The following is a 19,188-nucleotide window of genomic DNA, read 5'->3' as shown; positions in this document are numbered from 1 at the left end:
TGCGGGGCGGGACCCTAGCGGCCTTCGGTCCAATTCCCGCACCGTTAAGGCCCAAGGGGGAGCAAGGCGGTGCTGCTGTAGGCTGAGGCTGCGGCAGAGGCGGCGAGGCGCGGGCGGTGAGGACGGACAGGTCCGTTGAAGCAGCGTTCCCTCCCTCCCCTAATCCTTCAACTCGGGGGCGGGGAAAGTTAAGTCGTGCAGAACAGAGTTAAGTCGTGCAGAACCGCAAAGGTTCTGCGGATTTGGCGGGGGAGTAGTGTCATCAAGCATCTCGCCTGCTGGGGTCCGAGGGATACCCCCAAGGTTGGGCCGCGGGGCTGCTCCCTTGTGGTGCTTGAATTTCTCTCATTTGATGGCCTCTTGAGTGCAGAGTTGCTCTTGGGTTGGTGGGAGGAGCCTCCGAGCTCTCATTGCCCTCTGCTCCTGCTTCCACCCCTTGCCACTCTGCGACGAACCTGCTACCCAGCCACTGAAATGATATCCTCTACCCTTTGAACCCGCCTAATGGAAGGTGTACTTGTCTGAAACCTAATTAATTGTATGATCATTTACTCCTCCTCTCTAGCAGGTGGACTATTTGCGTGTGTTTGCAGTGATTAACAAAAAGTTTGTCTTGGGAACTCCCAGCTCCTAGATTGTCTGCATTCCACCCTCTTTCACTAGATGTTCATTTCTTTTTCCCTCTTAAATGTTTGTTAAGCTTGTTTCTTTCTTCCCACAGTCACCGACTTAGTTCAGTTCCCTGCGATCTCAAAACAATTGTTGCAGCAGGCTCCTGGCAGTCTTAAGCAGTTCATCTTCTTGGTGTACTGGTATGTGACAATTCCTTCATGTATTGTTCGTGGTTCTTTTCCACTTTCTGTGAATTCATATCTAATTGCCCCCAGAAAGTCAATTCTAATTAAATCTAGCATAATCATTTTCTTAGCGCCATTGGAACCATCTTGTTTAACTTAATCTTTGTGGTTGAGAATTCAAGGAAACTCTTCAAGAAAGAATCTGATAATTTATATTTTTAATGTGTACCGGTTGGTGGGTTAAGCACTATAGTGGGTATGTAACTAATACTCTTGTTTCCAGTTTTCTAGAGTCTATTAAGTGGCACAGAGGTAAACAGAATAGCTTATCTTCTCTGTATGTGTGTACTAGTCTTCTATTGCTGCCTTAATCAATTACCACAAATGCAACAGTTAAAACAACACAAATGTATTATCTCATAGCTTCTGTAGATGTGAAGTTTGGGTGGGCTTAGCTGAGTACTTGGCTTAGAATTTCACAAAACTGAAACCAAGGTTTCTATAGATTCGGGTTCTTTTCTGGAGGCTCTAGGGGAGAATCCACCTCCAGGCTATTTCAGGTTGTTGGCAGAATTCACACTGACATCTCCATATCCTTACTGTCTGTCAGCCTGAGCCTCTTTCAGTTCTTTAAGGCCATCTGCATCTTCAAAGACACCACGAATTCTTCTCAAGCATTAAAGCAGTCTTATCTGTCTGCCACTGGCTGGAGAAAGCTCTCTGCTCTTATGGACTCAAGTGATTAGATTAGTTCCACTTGGATAATATCCCTATTTTAAGGTCAATTCTGTAGAGAATATCACAATCACAGGAGTAATGATCTCACCATATTCACAGGTTCTGGGGATTAGCAGGGGTGGAATCTTGGGGGCCATTCATAGTAATTGTGCCTACCACAATATGGTGGTTTCAGGCAGAATTATTTTGTTTTTATAATGTGCTTTCACAGGCATTGAAAACAAATTCTGACTTTATTGAACCACTCTAAGATAAGGAAATTCACTTAAAGTTAGTTGCCCTAGGGGCACATTGCTAGAAAGTGGCAGAGTCTGTACTTGGATCCACATCTACATTTCCATTAGGTACAAACCCATGATTATGGATGGTCAAAATGGTGTGCAGCCAAAGTCAATAGATAGAAAGAAGCTAAAGAACTTTGAGTTAATTAGTATTTCTCATTTTCAAATTATCTTTTTATATTAGCGGTATAGGCTAAGCTCTTCTCCCTACAATAGAAAGCCCAAAATACAATGGTATGAATAAAATAGAAGTTTTTTTTTTTTCCCATACATCTAGAGGTAAGAGTCCAGGACTAGTAGGGAGATTCTGACATCCTGCATACATGCCTTCCATAAATGGGGCCACAGTGCTGTTTAGTTCGTCACTACCTAGCAGGTAGTGAAAAGGAGGGAAAGCGCAAGGAGAACACATGCATTCCTTTTCGGGAGCATGACCTGGAAGTGACACACACAAGGTCATCACAAAGCCACACTGAACTCCAAGAGAGGGTAGGAAAGATATAACTGGGGGCTGTATGCACAGCTACAACTCAGGATTCTGTTAAAGCAGAGGAAAAAAGGTATTCGCTGAAAACAGTCTCTGCTGTGTCCATGTTTTTGATAGTGTTCAATTCTGTAACCTATGGGTGGAATATTTTGTTTAGCATTGCTATCAGTTTTAAAAAGTAGTTTTTGAAAGAATAGGAGGTTCGAATTCAATATTAACGTTCTTTGATTTCTCAGTTGCTATTTTAATATATAATTATATTTAATATATTACATTATTTAATATAATTAATATATGATAATTTACAAAGGCTTTGAGAAATCTCATTTTTTATTTAGCATTTGTATACCTTATTCACATTTTGGGTTAGATTTCTTTGATAACAATTAATACACATGTCAATATGTTCAAGATTGCTTTGGAACACTTGAGACCATTCTGTGTAGGCCTCATACCACCTGTGCAATTAAAGCAGCTTGCCATATGATTTATGTATTCTATAATAATCTTCTACAGTTGGACCCTTCCACATCTCTTTGTACTTTGCGCTCCAAAGTTTTCTATATCAACGCATAATCCTTTTCTATACATCAAATACTATCTACCCACTAAGATTTACTGCAGGTTCCCTCACCTTCTATCATGTTATTTTGTATAGGGGAAAGACTGTAGTCTTAACAGATCTGGGTTTGGGTCCTGCGTTTGATATTAGGTAATTTACTAAATTTCTGAGTTTTGATATATTCATATGTAAAATGGCAAAGAATGCCACCTTTCAGAGATAACATAAAAGTTAGAGAGCTAACACATGTTTTCTGTAATGTAAACTGGAGTACCTGGCAAATGCTAGGTGTTCAATAAATGGTAACTAATTATACCAGTCCCATTGATCACTCTTTACTTATAGCACTTTGCGTCTACACATTCTTTTTAAGTTGGTTTTCTCTATCTGACAGATTTATAAATTTTATAAGAGCTAGTACCAAGTCCTAGATATGCTGTGGTCCCTAAATACTGGTTTAGTGAATTGTGAATTGCACCTAGGATACATAAGAATATCTATGAGATTGAAGTTGTGAGGGCTGTCTCTCTTTTCTTTAGTTTTCCTGTTGTGATTTTATCATGGAAAATCAACTGGCTAAATCAACTGAAGAACGAACATTTCAGTACCAGGATTCTCTTCCATCACTGCCTGTTCCTTCACTTAAAGAATCATTAAAAAAATACCTTGAATCAGGTATGTTAATAATCTTTTAGTATATATTAATATTATTAGTAACTTAGAAAACTGTGATACTGTTGCTGGAGAAGGGGTCTCGATCTAGACTCTAAGAGAGAATTAGAGTTCTTGGATCTCTTGCAGGAAGGATTTCAAGGTGAGTCGCAGAGTGCAGTGAGAAGAGACAGTTTATTGAAAGCTTCTCCATTATAGAGTAGGGCATCCTCAGAAAGCAAGCAGACTCTCTTTAAGTCTTTCTTACATAGGGGTCTTATCGATGTAAAAACTAAGCTGTGTCTATGTGAGGGTGAGCAGACAGCATGACAAAATTTATTATTCTGTTGATTTAAAGAAAACAATCCTTGACATTTTAGTGCATGAATACATCAAAGAATAATGTTAATCATCTCAAAAACATATATTGGTATGGGTGTTGAGACATCTGGACTTTCTACTGTTGTAGGAGTGTGTCATTGTAAGTATCTTTAAGTTGTTTCCTCAACTGTAAATATCTTATGACTGGGTCATGACTGGCAAGGAATGTGCCTTGCTAGTCTCAAGATGGAGCTGAATTTAAAATGGTGTTGCTCTGGCTTTCTGGGGCTCCTGCTTCCCCAACATTTCCCCCCTCTACTTATGAGAGAACCCTTAACCTTAAGGGGAGATAAAGGGTGAAGGTTGTTCTTTTGTAACTCCTTCCTGGAGGCAGTGGATGTTGATTGTTGGGACAGGGTCTTCTCATAATAGTGTGCAGTGAGCCTTTTCAGGGAGTCAGGGAGCTCCTTGCTTGCATGATGTCCCAATTGTTTCTAGAAAGTTAATATACTAGGTTAACAAATAGAAAGGTGAAACAGCTGCTAAGCTATTTTATCTTGCAGCCCTATACAATAAGCACAACAGAAATAAAACCACAATAACTAATAATAATGGATATTATACTACCAAGCATACTGAAGAGAAATGTTTTCCAAGTGCTGGAAAGCTCATGAAACTATGCTGTTACGGGGTCATAAGACCGGGAATCCATCGCCAAAATACAAGTTTCCAGAGAACTCATGTTCTGGGATATATTATGGAAGTAATCAGGAATATAATATTCAGTTTTGTTCAAGACACAAGTTCCTCCCTTGGCTGCAGTTAAAAAATGTATAAGGCCATATGGTTTTAGGCCACTGGTCTTATTTGGGAAGTTTCTCCTGTCAGAAGGGTGATAGCCTGATGAGTGTCATTGAAAGCTGCACCAATATGTTTTGCTAGGGCTTTTATTTGTAATTCAATGTCTATAGCTGCTGCTTGAGGGGAGAATATGGCCATAGGATAAAACCACCAAGAAGCCTGTTTTGTCATCAACTATGGTGGGCCTTGACTGTTTTTCAGTTGGTGAGGAAGGAATTTAGATGTATAACAATATGTCATAGAAGGTAGTGATGACCCCTAGTACATTGTCCAGTCCAGTCGTAAGGTAGGTATAGCCAATTGTGAGACCCATGTGCCCATAACCATCCCCAAGGAGAAGGATGGGCACCCAATCTTAGAGATTTATTTTGCCATTCTGTCCACATTTGATTAGTTAAGACCAGGGTCCGATTGCATTGTTGGGTGGCAACCACCCCATGTTATAGGTTTCAGCCTGGAAGTGGCTGGTGTCATGTCTCTCAAGGCATAAGAGTACTTTACCTGTCACCTGAATTTGGGTAGCCATTAATCAACTAAGCCCATCAAAAATGGTATAGCCTAAAGTGGTGATGTTATTTCGTTATCTGCAGAATAATTGAAAAAGGTGTTTTTTTTTGTTTGTTTCAGTAGAGGAAGAGAAGGATAGTGGCTGGTGTCTTTTTGATACATTAGAAAAGGAAGTATTGGCTAGGCGTGGTGGCTCACACCTGTAATCCCAGCACTTTGGGTGACTGAGGTGGGTGGATCACGGGGTCAGGAGATTGAGATCATCCTGGCTAACATGGTGTAACCCCGTCTCTACTAAAAATACAAAAAAATTAGCCGGGCATGGTGGCAGGCACTTGTAGTCCCAGCTACTCGGGCGCCTGAGACAGGAGAATGGCGTGAACCCGGGAGGCAGAGCTTGCAGTGAGCCAAGATTGTGCCATTGCACTCTAGCCTGGACAACAGAGCGAGACTCCATCTCAAAAAAAAAAAAAAAAGAAAAAGAAAGCATTTATCTCTTATAAACCATTCATTGGAATGGCTTAAATTAGCCTATTTGATATGCCAAGGTAAGCCTGAGGTTGATGAAAGAGGTAATTCACTGTGTACCCAACAGTTTTTCTGGTTTAGAAGGGAGGCCATAGTTTGTGCCCATTCTGTAAACAAATTAGCTCCAATATTATAATAGATCAAGTTTAATATTAAAACTAGTAATTTCATTTTGAGAGTAGTACTTATCCACTGGATGGATTCTTTTTTTGAAGAGAAGCCACAGGGTTCTTTATTGGCTCACAAGAGTGTGCTGGAACAGTGGTCACCACGTTGAATGCCTGTAGGACTTTATGAGAGGCAGGTTTAATTTTGGATGAATGTACCCAAGTGTGTATTCCCTTACTCCACTAGAGGTACTTAGAAGCACTTGATAGGGTCCTTTCCACTTTGGAGAAAGTTGTCTATAGGAGGTCCTTCTTTCCAAGTCTTTAATATGACTAAGTCACCTGGTTGAACAGCAGAGTTATGAATATTTATGGAGGTGGTTCTGACACATGAATATTGAACAAACGTGCATGTAACATATGACTGTTTACCCTGCGATAGAGACTTAACCCTTGCCTGACGTGATCTTAGATTCTATTTATAATTTGGTATTTTATTGCCATAAAGAATCTGTTTTGTCAATCTTATGATTTCTATTTTAATGCTAAGCTAGTCAGTTGTGACTGAATTCCAAGAAGAGGAAAGATATAGCAGGGCGTGTCCAATCTCCCTGCTTCCCCTCATGGCCTGAATTAGTTTTTCAGGTGTTTTGGACGCCCTTTGGCCAAGAAGAGGGTCCATTTTGTTGGGAAAGGGCTTAGAACTTTTTAAAATTTATTTATTTTAGTTTATAGTTCCCCCTTTTTTTGTTAAGGTATGCCATCAATGGCCAAGCTCTTATTTTGTCCAGTATTGATGTCAGGGTGGTGTGCTACCTGCCCTGGATCCATCATGTCCCTTGGTGGGACCACTATGGCCAAGGGACTTAAACAAAAGACTTATGGCCAATTAAACTTTCTAGGCCAGATGGGAATGGAGGTGGGCAGGTACTCCTTAACCTTAAAACCCCTTTTAAGCAACATAAGAGCCAAAGGCCAAATGGCAGGATTACAAAATTTACTTATTTATGAATTCTATACATTAAGCTATTTTAATCTTGACTAGTAGCAATTAGCCATATAAAATACAACATTTTGTTCAGCTTTAGAGGCAGTTTGCCTGACCTTGATTTGGAAGGTCTGAATTGATTTTATTCCCCACAACAAGCCCTTACAATCTCATGTGGTAGCCTTTGGGCCTGGAAGGACTAAATAGTTTCAAATTATGGAGGAAAACAAAACATAAGGAATTAATGTTTTAAACAAAAATGTCATAAGCCCTACCTAGTTATCAGAATGACAGGAAAAGAAGCCCAAATACTTAAATTATTTAATATCAAGGCATAGAAAATTATATTCAGATATAGGCAAAATTATTAAATGAATTTTAATGTTTTGAATACAGGCCTGTCCCTATGTCTCTGTCTGTAGGTCTCATGAAAACAGTTTACTTTGATTGTCCAGGTCTAAAGACAAGGCTTTGATTAGCTTCAGCTTGCTATCAGATACTGGCAGGAGTCAGTGCCTTCTTTAGATGAGCTATATGTACCCAGGAGTCAAAGCCCTGTAACTGTAAGGCACAAGGATTAGTTAATAGCACTTGATAAGGACCCTTTTAAGGAACTAGAGGGAGTCCTTTAACAGATTTTTTTTCTTTTATTTTTATTTTTTTTTTGAAACACGGTCTCTTTCTGTTGCCCAGGCTGGAGTGCACTGGTGCAATCTCAGCTCACGGCAACCTCTGCTCCCTAGGCTTAAGCAATTCTCCCAACTTAGCATCCTGAGTAGCTGGAATTACAGTCATGCACCACCATGCCCAGCTAACTTTTTGTAGTTTTAGTAGAGATGGGGTTTTACCAAGTTGGCCAGGCTAGTCTCAAACTCCTGACCTCAAGTGATCCACCTGCCTCCACTTCCCAATGTGCTGGGATTACAGGTGTGAGCCACTATGCCTGGCCCTTTAACTGATTTTTTTTCTAGTATATATAATTTTCAGGCTGGAGGTGGTATGTGTTAGGCCGTTTTTGCATTGATATAAAGAAATACCTGAGACTGGGTAATTTATTTTCAAAAAAGAAGTTTGATTGGCTCACAGTTCTGCAGGCTATACAGGAAGCATAGTGCTGGCATCTGCTTCTGGAAAGTCCTCAGGAACCTTACAATCATGGCAGAAGGTGAAGCAGGAGCAGGCATTTCACATGGTGAAAACAGGAGCAAGAAAGAGAGAGTGACAGGGAGGAAGAGGTGCCACACACTTTTAAACAACCAGATCTGGTGTGAAATCAGAGTGAGGGCTCACTTGTCACCAAGGAGACAGCCCAAGCCATTCATGAGGGCTCTGCTCCCATGATCCAGCCACTTCCCACCAGGCCCCACCTCCAACACTGGGCGTTACATCTCAACATGAGATTTGGAGGGGACATCCAAACTATATTATGGTGATAATGGAGTTCATGGTCTGACTAAAAGCTGTAAAAAGATTCTACAGTCTTGTAGTGATTAATTTTTAAGGCTTTAATAAATCCCAGCAATAAGACTAAGTCAGAGATTTAATTTAGGATTTTGATTTTGAGGCTGTTTATTAAACATGTTAAAAGGCTGAAAACATTTGATCAAAACAGAAGCAGAGGTCATTGTAAAATAATAGTTACTCATTTAGCCAAAGTGATAATGAAAATGCTTTAGAAGCAATACAGAAGGTTACATGATGTAAAAACCTTAAGCCTTTTAAATCTTAGTTGTTTTAGCAACACACAAAAAAACTAATAAAGACAGCATAGGAATTATAAAATCTTGTTTCTTAAGACAGTTACCAAAAAGACAAAAAAAAATTCTGCAGTGTGACTACTTCTCCTTATGGGAAGCCCATTTAGATAACCTGGACATCAAACCTGATGAAAAAAGTGCTTGGATTTAACTGGACCTGGGAAGAGTATATTCAAGGTTATGAGTATAGCATAGGATTACCTCACTCTTAGGAACAGCATTAGTTTTTTGATTACATTGACAATTTAGATATATTTTAAACCCAAAAGTACAGAATCAAGTTATACTAGAGGGAAACATTGCTTTTCTAGACCCTCAAGATAAAATATTTTAGCATTAGGTCATAACAACAGTAAAATTAGAACTGGAGGAAAAAAAAGTTATGAGAAAGCTGAAGGAAAGAATTATCTCAGACCTCAAAAAAGCAAAAAGCAGTGAGACACAGTAAAAGCTGAACTTCTGGGATATGATTCTGAGACTTTTTAAAAGAAACAGTTTATAAAAGTAAAAGTAAAATTTCTTGTAATTTTATTAAGAGCAGGTTAATACCTTAAGAAAATCTTGTTTTAACATTGGGGACCAAAATTTAGAAAGACTTATTTATAAATGATTTTCTTTTCACTGTAACCAATTTAATCACATACAAAATTCCTTTCATGAATTCCCCTTCACAAATCTTATCATGACTTACACAAACCGTCTATGACATGCTTGGACTTTCTGACTTGTTCTAAACTTCTCTCTTTCCTAAATAATCAGTTATTTTACTTTAGGACAGAAATTTGCCATACAAGATACTTTTTCATACAAAAGTATTCTCTTCTGTATAACCTTTCTTACCAAAAATATGTATTATTATTATTTTTGAGATAGGGCCTCGCTCTCTTGCCCAGGCTAGAGTGCAGTGGCAAATTCATGGCTCATTGCAGCCTTGACAGCCCGGGCTCAAGTGATCCTCCCACCTCAGCCTTCCAAGTAGCTGGGATTATAGTCATGTACCACCACACTGGGCTAATTTTTGTATTTTTTGTAGAAATGGAGCTTTGCCATGTTGCCCAGGCTGGTCTTGAACTCCTGGCCTCAAGTGATCCACCTGCCTTGGCCTCCCAACGTGCTGGTGTTACAGACATGAGCCACTGGGCCCGGCCAAAAATACATTTTTATATTCATAACTTTCTTCACATCTCTCTCTCCCTACTTGCTCCTTTTTACCTTCTTTCATAGGTAAATTTTAAATAAGCTCTAAATGATATAAAATTATTATTATTTTTCAACTTGGAGAATGTTCACTTCCCTCAATTGACAGATGCTGAATTAAATAACCCAAAGAATGAAAATCATCAAAACCAGAAAAAAATGATAGGCGTAAACTTCAGGGCATGCAAGCACAGGGCGACATGTGTCACTAGCAAGGCATAGACAGCAAATAAGAGCCGACTAAGAAACAGTAGGTACTGGCAAATACAACTCTGAGACTCAAATAGGTTATCCAACTCTGGGTGGGGCCTCTAACCTCAACCTGGGGCATATGAGTATTCCTGTGTCTCCTGGGGCTTAGAAGGCTGAGTATATTGCAAAAAGGAAAAGGGACAACAAAGGGAAAGGAATAGACAACAAAGAGCACTCACCTATACATGAATCCAAAAACTTAGGAAGCAAGAAACCTAGAACTATTTGTCAGATGTTAGCATTTTATAGATAAAATCATTCCACAATTTTATTTTATTTTATTTTTCTGAGATGAGATCTCACTGTCACCCAGGCTGGAGTGCAGTGGTGTAGTCACAGGTCACTGCAGCCTTGACCTCCCCAGCTCAGGTGATCCTCCAACCTCAGCCTCCTGAGTAGCTGGGACTGCAGGCAGGTGCCACCATGCCCTGCTAATTTTTGTATCTTTTGTAGAGATGGGGTTTTGCCAGGTTGCCCAGGCTGCCAAAATTTTAGAAACGTTTCCCATATTATAAACATTTCTTAATTGGAAATGATCCAGACATCCAGTGAGTCATGCCAGGAAAGCCATGGACCAAAATTTTGGGTAAAGTAGTCTTCATGGAAGTTTGAGGGTTTTTTGTTTTTGTTTTTGTTTATTTGTTTTGCCTTTTCACATTTTGTTATTCAGTTTCAAATGAGTTTCTAACATGTACATTTCTTTTACAGTTCTGGTTGAACTGTACAAGGAAAACAAAATCGCCAAGTAACCTAAACAGCAAGTTTTATTTCAATACTAGTAGTCTAATAATAACAGATTCAAATCAGGCAGAAAAGAAGAGAAAAATAGAGAGCTTTAGAAGACTGTATTTAATTTCATAGTTGCAGGGCAAAAGTAACCACCAGAATGCTAACAGGCTGAAACTTCAGACAAGAGAATGAGACTCCAGGTTTCCACAGGGGGCAAGCAGATAAAGATTTCTGCCTGTTTTAACGTGGGGTGAAAAAGCATCTGAGTCCTGCAATGTTTAAGATATAGCAAGAACAGGCTGGGCACAGTGGCTTACATCTGTAATCCCAGTACTTTGGGAGGCCAAAGTGGGCAGATCACCTGAGGTAAGGATTCAAGACCAGCCTGGCCAACATGATGAAACCCTGTCTCTACTAAAAATACAAAAATTAGCTGGGCGTGGTGGTGGGCGCCTGTAATTCTAGCCACTTGGGAGGCTGAGGCAGGAGAATCGCCTGAACCTGGGAGGCAGAGGTTGCTGTGAGCCAAGATTGCACCATTGCACTCCAGCCTGGGCAATAGAGAGAGACTCTGTCTCAAAATATATATATCAAGAACAAATCTTGTAAGTCCTCAGTTCCCCATGCTATCCTGAGACATGACAAAGCAAACAAAAAGGTGACAGTCAGAAGGCAAGTGTGGAAAGTGAATGTAGTAAACCTCTGGGCTGGCCATAGGGGCCACTGTAAGGCTGCAGTAAAGCAAAGGCAACAAGTTGGGACATGATGAGAACTATAGCTTTCCCATATCTGGCAAAGGGGACAAAGTGGATTAGTCCAAAGCATATACTGGTATACATCTTGCAAGGCTACTTTAATTTTTATTATACCCCAGGGACTCTCACCCCATTGGGTTGGGACTCTAACCCAAATATTATACCCTAGAGACTCTAACCCCATTGGGCTAGAAATATTATCATTGATAGGATGCCAAGACAGACCCCACTTATCAGAGGTGGCCAATTAGTGCTGTGCAGGCTGAATTTCCTCAGCATGGGATCTCATCCTAATGTCCCTTTGTAGTCACTAGAACATGTTACCAGATAAGGGGTCTTGATCCAGACCCTAAGAGAGGGTTCTTGGATCTCACGCAGGAAGGAATTCAAGGTGAGTTGCAGAGTGCAGTGAGAAGAGGCAGCTTATTGAAAGCTACTCCATTGCGGAGTAGAGCGTCCTCAGAGGGCAAGCAAAGGAAGGCACCATCCTTATTTTAAGTTTTTCTTATATGGAGCCTTTATCTATGTAAAGACTAAACTAAGCTACATCTACATGAGGGTGAGCAGACAACATGACACAATTTATTATTCTATTGATTTAAATAAAACTATCCTTGACATTTTAGTGTGTAAATACATCCAAACATAACTGTAATTATCTTGAAAACATATATTGTTATGGGTATTGGGACACCTGGACTTTCTGGTGTTTAGGAGTGTGTCCTTGTAGGTATCTGTAGGCTGTTCACTCAACTGTAAATATCTTCTGAATGTGGGTCATGACCAGCAAGGAATTGTGCCTCGTTAGTCTCCAGATGGAGCTGAAACTAAAATGGCATTCCTCGGGCTCTCCTAAGCTCCTGCTTCCTTAACAACACTGTTAGAAGTTGAAGGTTTAATTGCTTCTTTATCTAGACTTGTAATAAAGTATAGGTGACTCTTGAACAATGCAGGGCTCGCGGTGCTGACCCATGTGTATTAGAAAATCCAAGTACAGGCCATGCGTGGTGCCTCACGCCTGTAATCCTAGCACTTTGGGAGGCTGAGGCGGGCGGATCACGAGGTCAGGAGATGGAGACCATCCTGGCTAACACAGTGAAACCTCGTCTCTACTAAAAATACAAAAAAAAAAAAAAAAAAAAATAGCCGGGAGTGGTGGCGGGAGCCTGTATTCCCAACTACTCAGGAGGCTGAGGCAGGAGAATGGTGTGAACCCAGGAGGCAGAGCTTGCAGTGAGCTGAGATTGCGCCACTGCACTCCAGCCTGGGCGACAGAGCGAGACTCCATCTCAAAAAAAAAGAAGAAAAGAAAAGAAATCCAAGTACAACTTTATAACATAAACAGTTGATTAACAGATATATTTATATGTATTATTTTCTGTATTGTTTAAGTTAGAGTAAAGCAAATGTTATTAAAAAATGATAAGGAAGAGAAAAATATATTTATTATCCATTAAGTGGAAGTGGATCATCATAAAAATCTTCATCCTGATAGTTTTCATGTTGAGTAGGTGGAGGAAGAGGAGGGACTGGTCTTGCTGTCTCAGAGGTGGTAGAGGAGGTGGAAGTAGGGGCAGGAGAGGCAAGCACACTCATTATCAACTTTTATTAGGTATAAATGGACCTGTGCAGTTCAAACTCATGTTGTTCCAGTCAACCATGTCCTTAAAATATCCAACTTTTTTTTCTCTCTTTATGTTAATTTTTCCAGAGTTTGAAAAGCCACATAGTGTAAATAGGCTTGTGATGAAAAATGCAGTCCTTTGCCCCATCTCCCTGGCTCCTTCCTGACTTGCTAATCCCATTCTCTCAAGCAAGGATTTCCAAATCTTTTATGTTTCTTTTCCGCCACTTTCATGTTGTCAACTCTTAATTTTATTGTTCTGCTCTGATATTTAATACAGTACTGTGTTTTACATGTCTGAGTCTTAAGATTTGCGTAAGTTAGTAATAATAGAGGTGAGTTGGGGGTACTTGGTCTAAATACCTTAATACATATTTTTCTTTTCTAGTGAAACCATTTGCAAATCAAGAAGAATATAAGAAAACTGAAGAAATAGTTCAAAAATTTCAAAGTGGGATTGGAGAAAAATTGCACCAGAAATTGCTTGAAAGAGCAAAAGGAAAAAGAAATTGGGTATTTGTTGTTATAATTGAATAATTGATGAGTTTAAAGAATGATAAATAAAAAGTGTATAGTTTTTACTTTTAAATTATTGCTACAAAAATTTTTACAGTTATTATTGTCATTTTCATAATCCAAAAGAAGGAATGAATCACTTAACTTTGGGAGTTTTCAGTGGGTGGATTCAGGAACTTGTTAAAATGCAGATTTGCTGGTATAAGTGATTCTGATTCACATGGCTGGAATGAGGCCCAGAGATTCTTATTTTAACAATCACTTCATGTGGTTTGGCTGCAGGTAATCTGTAGACCATGCTTAAGAAAAACATTTTGTCCAGGTGACTAGCTTGAAAAATCAGAAACACTAAAATAGACATGTCACATAGGTGGCATAGAAATATTTTCGTAGTACAATGGAGAAAGGGAATCATTAAAAATCAGAGTGGAGAATGGTTATGTATATTGTATATTTCAGTTAGATAAATTGAGGAAGCTAGTATAATAATTATTGAAGGTCTCAATAATTTTCCACAAAATTCTTTAACTTCTTCAGCTCAACCATTTCTGTACTTCTCTACTATGAATCAGAGGATGAGGTTGTATAATTCAAAAGCATTGCCTTAGTCTAGAAATAATTATTGAACCTATCATTTAGTTTTAGAAATAAAAAGAAAGCTGATATTTTTTGATGAACCATTTATATCTGTGATGGAATAATAAAATTTCACACTTCCGGATTCCTTTGTTCTCAATTTTGAGCCTTGAGTTATTTTAATTAAAGTGGGGTAAAGGTAAAGAAGTTGTTGTTTTATCTGTATCTTTTTTGTTTATGTCTCTTTCTGAATTACTAATTCTAGTTTATAACATCACTTTCTTCAAACAAGACTCCAGATAATTTGATAAGATGTGTTTACTTATGCATGGAATTCAATTGCATATTGTGAAAGAGGGACACATAGAACAGTGTCTGTGAAAAATCTAAATTACTTTGAAGCCTACTGAAAACTTTTATTTATTTGTTTTATTTATTTATTTTTTGGAAACAGTCTCACTCTGTTGCCCAGGCTTAAGTGCAGTGGTGCCATCTCGGCTCACTGCAACCTCTGCCTCCTGGGTTCAAGCTATTCTCATGCCTCAGTCTCCCATGTACCTGGAATTGCAGGTGTACACCACCACACCCAACTGATTTTTGTTTTTTTTGTAGAGATGGGGTTTTGCCATGTTGGCCAGGCAGGTCTCAAATTCCTGGCCTCAAGTGGTCTGCCTGCCTCCGCCTCCCAAAGTGCTGGGATTATAGGTGTGAGCCACTATGCCCAGCCAGGTTTTATATTTCTGATTTAGTATTGCAGTTTTTGTTTGGAAAAGGAAAATTGTTAATGCCTTAATAACTGTTATTATTAGGTAAGGATTTATTGATTATCTATTATGCCCCAAATACTCTGAAGAAACACCTATGTACTGTGTTGCATACTTGTGACTACAATACAATGATATTTCTGAAGGTATCTTTTGGTGCTTTCTTGCTACTTGTTTTTGATAGTATAGTTAAAACAAATAATACCTAAGATCCTACAGCTCCCCGCTGAAAAGAAATTATGACAATAACATTTCTTAATATCTATGATGATTTAAAACAAGAAAACATGTTTTTATTTATTTATTTTTGAGACAGGGTCTTTCTCTGTCACCAAGGCTGGAGTGCAGTGGTGCAATCATAGCTCACTGCAGCCTTGAACTCCTGGGCTCAGGTGATCCTCCTGCCTCAGCCTCTTGAGTAGCTAAGACTACATGCAGGCCCAGCTAATTAATTAATTTTTGTTTGTTTGTTTGTTTTGTTTTGTTTTGTTTTGTTTTGTTTTGTTTTTGTAGAGATAAGGTCTCTCTATGTTGCCCAGGCTGGCCTCTAGGTCCTGGACTCAAGCAACCCTCCCACCTTGGCCTCCCAAAGTGCTGGGATTATAGGTGTGAGTCACCTTACCCAGCCAAAAAAACATGTTTTTAAATGTTTAAGAATAATTAAAGAACAAATGTAGCTTGCTTTTTAAAATTCCCAGTAGTTACACATTCATGTATTATGAAGAACATTAAGCTGATGTTCTCAATTTCTTTTAGCTGGAAGAGTGGTGGCTGAATGTTGCCTATCTGGATGTTCGTATACCATCACAATTGAATGTCAACTTTGCGGGTCCTGCAGCTCATTTTGAACACTACTGGCCTCCAAAGGAAGGGACTCAATTAGAAAGAGGAAGTATAATTCTTTGGCATAACTTGAACTACTGGCAGCTATTAAGAAAGTAAGGACACATGTGAATTTAGTAACAGGCTTACCTGAAGTCTTAGGCAGCAAAATGTTGAGAAGCTTAATTTACTTATTTGGGGATGAATACTTCAGTTGTGGCTGGTTTTTAAATTTTATAATGACTTTTTGATCAAAATCTTTTTTTTATAGAGAAAAAGTGCCTGTTCATAAAGTTGGAAATACTCCTCTAGATATGAATCAATTCCGAATGCTATTTTCTACCTGCAAGGTTCCAGGAATTACTAGAGACTCAATTATGAATTATTTTAGGACTGGTAAGTAAAACTGCAGGTATCGTTTTTAGTAAAGGTACTGGAATTTGGGTAGCCTACTATGACGTGATGGAACATACACTTTTGAAGAATATTACTGTTGGGACTTTGACAAAGAAAGGTTTTCTGTGAGCCTTATATTTGAATCATTCTGATTAGATGTAATTTATGGGAATGGATTTTCTAAATGTATCTTACATGGTTCAACACAAACCTGATGCTTATATTTCATCATTTGAAAGTTTAAAGTTTAGTTGAAGAGTAGAATCAGAGTATTAAGAAAATCCTGAAACGTATGATATGGATGCTTCTCTTTCTATCTTCATTTTTTATTACCTGAATTGTCTTTTTGAGTGTTTGCTTATATGTGCTTATCATGCCACAGTCTCCCTGTGAGTCTGCTTGTCCCTCCACCTTATATAAGATAAAATCTGGGAGTCACTCTTCCTTTTTTTTCTTTATTTTGTTTGAGACAGGGTCTCACTCTGTTGCCCAGGTTGCAATCTCAGCTCACTGCAACCTCCACCTCCTGGGCACAAGTGGTCCTCCTGCCTCAGTCTCCTGAGTGGCTGGGACTATAGGCAGGCACTGCCATACCTGGCTAACTGTGTATTTTTTGTAGAGATGGAGTTTCACCATGATGCCCAGGCTAGTCTCGAACTCCTGGGCTCAAGCAGTCTGTCCGCCTCAGCCTCCAGAAGTGCTGAGATTACAGGCATGGGCCACCATGCCCGGCTTGGAGTCACTCTTCTTAGAGACACATGAGTTCAGATTGACTCATCAATTTTTTTTTTAAACTGGCAGTTTAATGGTAGTTTCTGCTTGGTGTCCTAGCTTATCTTGAAATGGAAAATTCTGCTGTGGTAACTGTTTTTTTCACAGTTTACACTTACTGAAGAGTATAATTGTGAATGGATTTTTTTTCTTACATAAAATGTTATTTAAAAGTAAAATATTTATAGCCAATCATGCTCATAGTATGAGGGGTATGAGCTTACTTTCATGTAGAACTCAACTCTTCTTTGTAAACTTCTTTACATGTTTGAGATATTTAATATCCTCAAGCCCACATATATTTACCTTGATGTTACCAGTGAAACAATTAAAGGATTAGGGAAACTGAGTTATTCATGGTCTAAAGTTTAATGTGCAAATATGAATGGAAAAGATGAACAAAATAAAATTAATGTAAGAAGAGCAATAGCAAAAAGAGAAAATGTGCATATCAGTTAAGAACTAATATCAATAGACCTGGTTTTGAATTGTCTTTATCGCTTAGTAGGTATATCCTTAGATAAGGTAACTCTTTTGAGTTATAGTTTGTAAAATGGGGATTCATTAATAATGCATCTCTTGATATGGTGGTTGAAGCTGACATAGTTATTATATTTTGGGGCTTACATGTGAAGACATGTAGAGATAGGGATAAAGTGTGAGGTAGACATGAAAAAATCTGAATTCATGGCAAATAGTATACAGAGAGTTCAAATAAGATTAGTAACTTCATGGCTGTTTTATATTAGATAGTCAGGGAAGGCCTCTCCAAGGATCTGAATGATAAGATGAACCTGCAGAGTTTTTTGGCTTTCTTTTGTTTAGTTCACTTTTGTTGTTGTTGTTACTTTTTGTGCATGTTGAGGGCAGAATGCCCTGGGCAGGAATAAACTTGGCAGGTTCAAAGGGCAGTATGGATGGAGCAGAGTACACAGGAGGGAGCTGGATGGCCAGATTGGAAAGTTGACTAGAAGGTAGATCATATAGTACTTTATAAACCAAGGTAAGGTTTTTGGCTTGCATTCAGAATGTGAGCAGAAACTATTAGTGAGTTTTGAGAAAAAGAATGATGTGACCGGATTTATGCTTTAAAAAAGATCATTCTACGTACTGTTTGAAGAATAGACTTTTAGAGGTGAGACAAGTTTATAAGCAGGGAGGTCAATTAGAAAGTTGTTCTTGTATTCCAAGTGAGTCATGATAATGGCTTGTACTAGGATGATGGCATTGGAGTGGTGAGAAGTTATACGCTGGATATATTTTGGATTTGGGGTTAGCAGGAATATTCATATATTGGTTGCAAGATATAAGAGAAAAATAGGAATCAGATTACTTCAACATATTTGGCTTGAGCAGCTAACAGGGTAGATGGGTGCGTAGGTAGATTCATGAGGTGGGAAATATTGGGAGGAGATGATTTAGGGAGGAGAAGCAAGTGGTTTTTAAACCGTCTTGAATTTAAGATGCCTTTTAGACATCTAAGTGGAACTGTAAGTAGGCAGTTGGATTCAAGATTTGTAGTTTTGGGAGTAGCTCAGGACTGCAAATTACAGACTTAGGAGTCATCACTACCAGGCATAGAAAGCAATTGTAAATCCATAAGAGTTGCCAAGGTTACTTTTGGGACATATGTAAAGATGATCAGTGCTGATCCTTATCACAGGTTCAATACTGTATTTTCCAATCAGAGGAGGAGGAGCCAGCAAAGGAGACCAAGGGAAGTAGGAAGAAAACAAGGACAGTGGTCTCCCAGAGGCCAAGAGAAGGAAGTGTTTAATGCTTCTGAGAAGTCAAATGAGGTAAAAATGTGACCATTGGATATGTCAACATGATGTGGACAGAGGTTGCCCTTGACAAGAGCAGTTTTAATGAAAGTTGAAGAGGGAACCCCAGCTGGAAGAGATGAAAGCAGATTGATGAAATGGTGGTAACATTTGGAAATAATGCTTGCAAGAAAAGTTTTGATGTGCACTGGGAGATCAAAAATAATTTTTTAAAGATTGTGATATTACATCATAGGCATTGATACAGGAAAGGAGGAAAAATAATCTTGCAGGGGAGAAGATAAGGAGCCAAAGTCATTGAGAAGGTAAAAGCCAAGAGGATCAAGAGCAGAAAGGTGGAGGGGTTGGTCTTTGACAGGATCAAAGAAGAGAGGCAATAGGAGGGAATGCAGAAAGTGTGAATCTAGAAGCAAACAG

General features: G+C 38.9%; 1 protein-coding gene across 13 annotated transcripts in view; it reads left to right on the top strand.

The window, feature by feature from the left end:
• The first annotated feature begins 1 nt into the window (after position 1).
• The window catches only part of CROT (carnitine O-octanoyltransferase), a 56,987-nt gene continuing 37,800 nt past the window's right edge, over positions 2-19,188 (top strand). For 4 of the 13 annotated variants that reach the window (XM_063636433.1, XM_063636438.1, XM_063636431.1 and 1 more), the window contains exons 1-6: positions 410-511; positions 722-812; positions 3,405-3,540; positions 13,531-13,655; positions 15,755-15,936; positions 16,092-16,216. In XM_063636433.1, the coding sequence (XP_063492503.1) occupies positions 3,426-3,540; positions 13,531-13,655; positions 15,755-15,936; positions 16,092-16,216 (547 nt within the window). In that variant the 5' untranslated portion in view covers positions 410-511; positions 722-812; positions 3,405-3,425. Of the gene's footprint in view, positions 131-225; positions 304-409; positions 569-721; positions 813-3,404; positions 3,541-11,825; positions 11,910-13,530; positions 13,656-15,754; positions 15,937-16,091; positions 16,217-19,188 lie in introns of those variants that run through there. The other 9 variants (XM_055272845.2, XM_063636437.1, XM_063636429.1 and 6 more) reach the window with 6 other exon arrangements.

The sequence above is a fragment of the Symphalangus syndactylus genome, chromosome 3 (genome assembly GCF_028878055.3).
Source record: "Symphalangus syndactylus isolate Jambi chromosome 3, NHGRI_mSymSyn1-v2.1_pri, whole genome shotgun sequence".
Taxonomy (NCBI): domain Eukaryota; kingdom Metazoa; phylum Chordata; class Mammalia; order Primates; family Hylobatidae; genus Symphalangus; species Symphalangus syndactylus.
The sequence above is the reverse complement of the archived record's forward strand: the minus strand, read 5'-3'. Positions and strand labels throughout refer to the sequence as shown.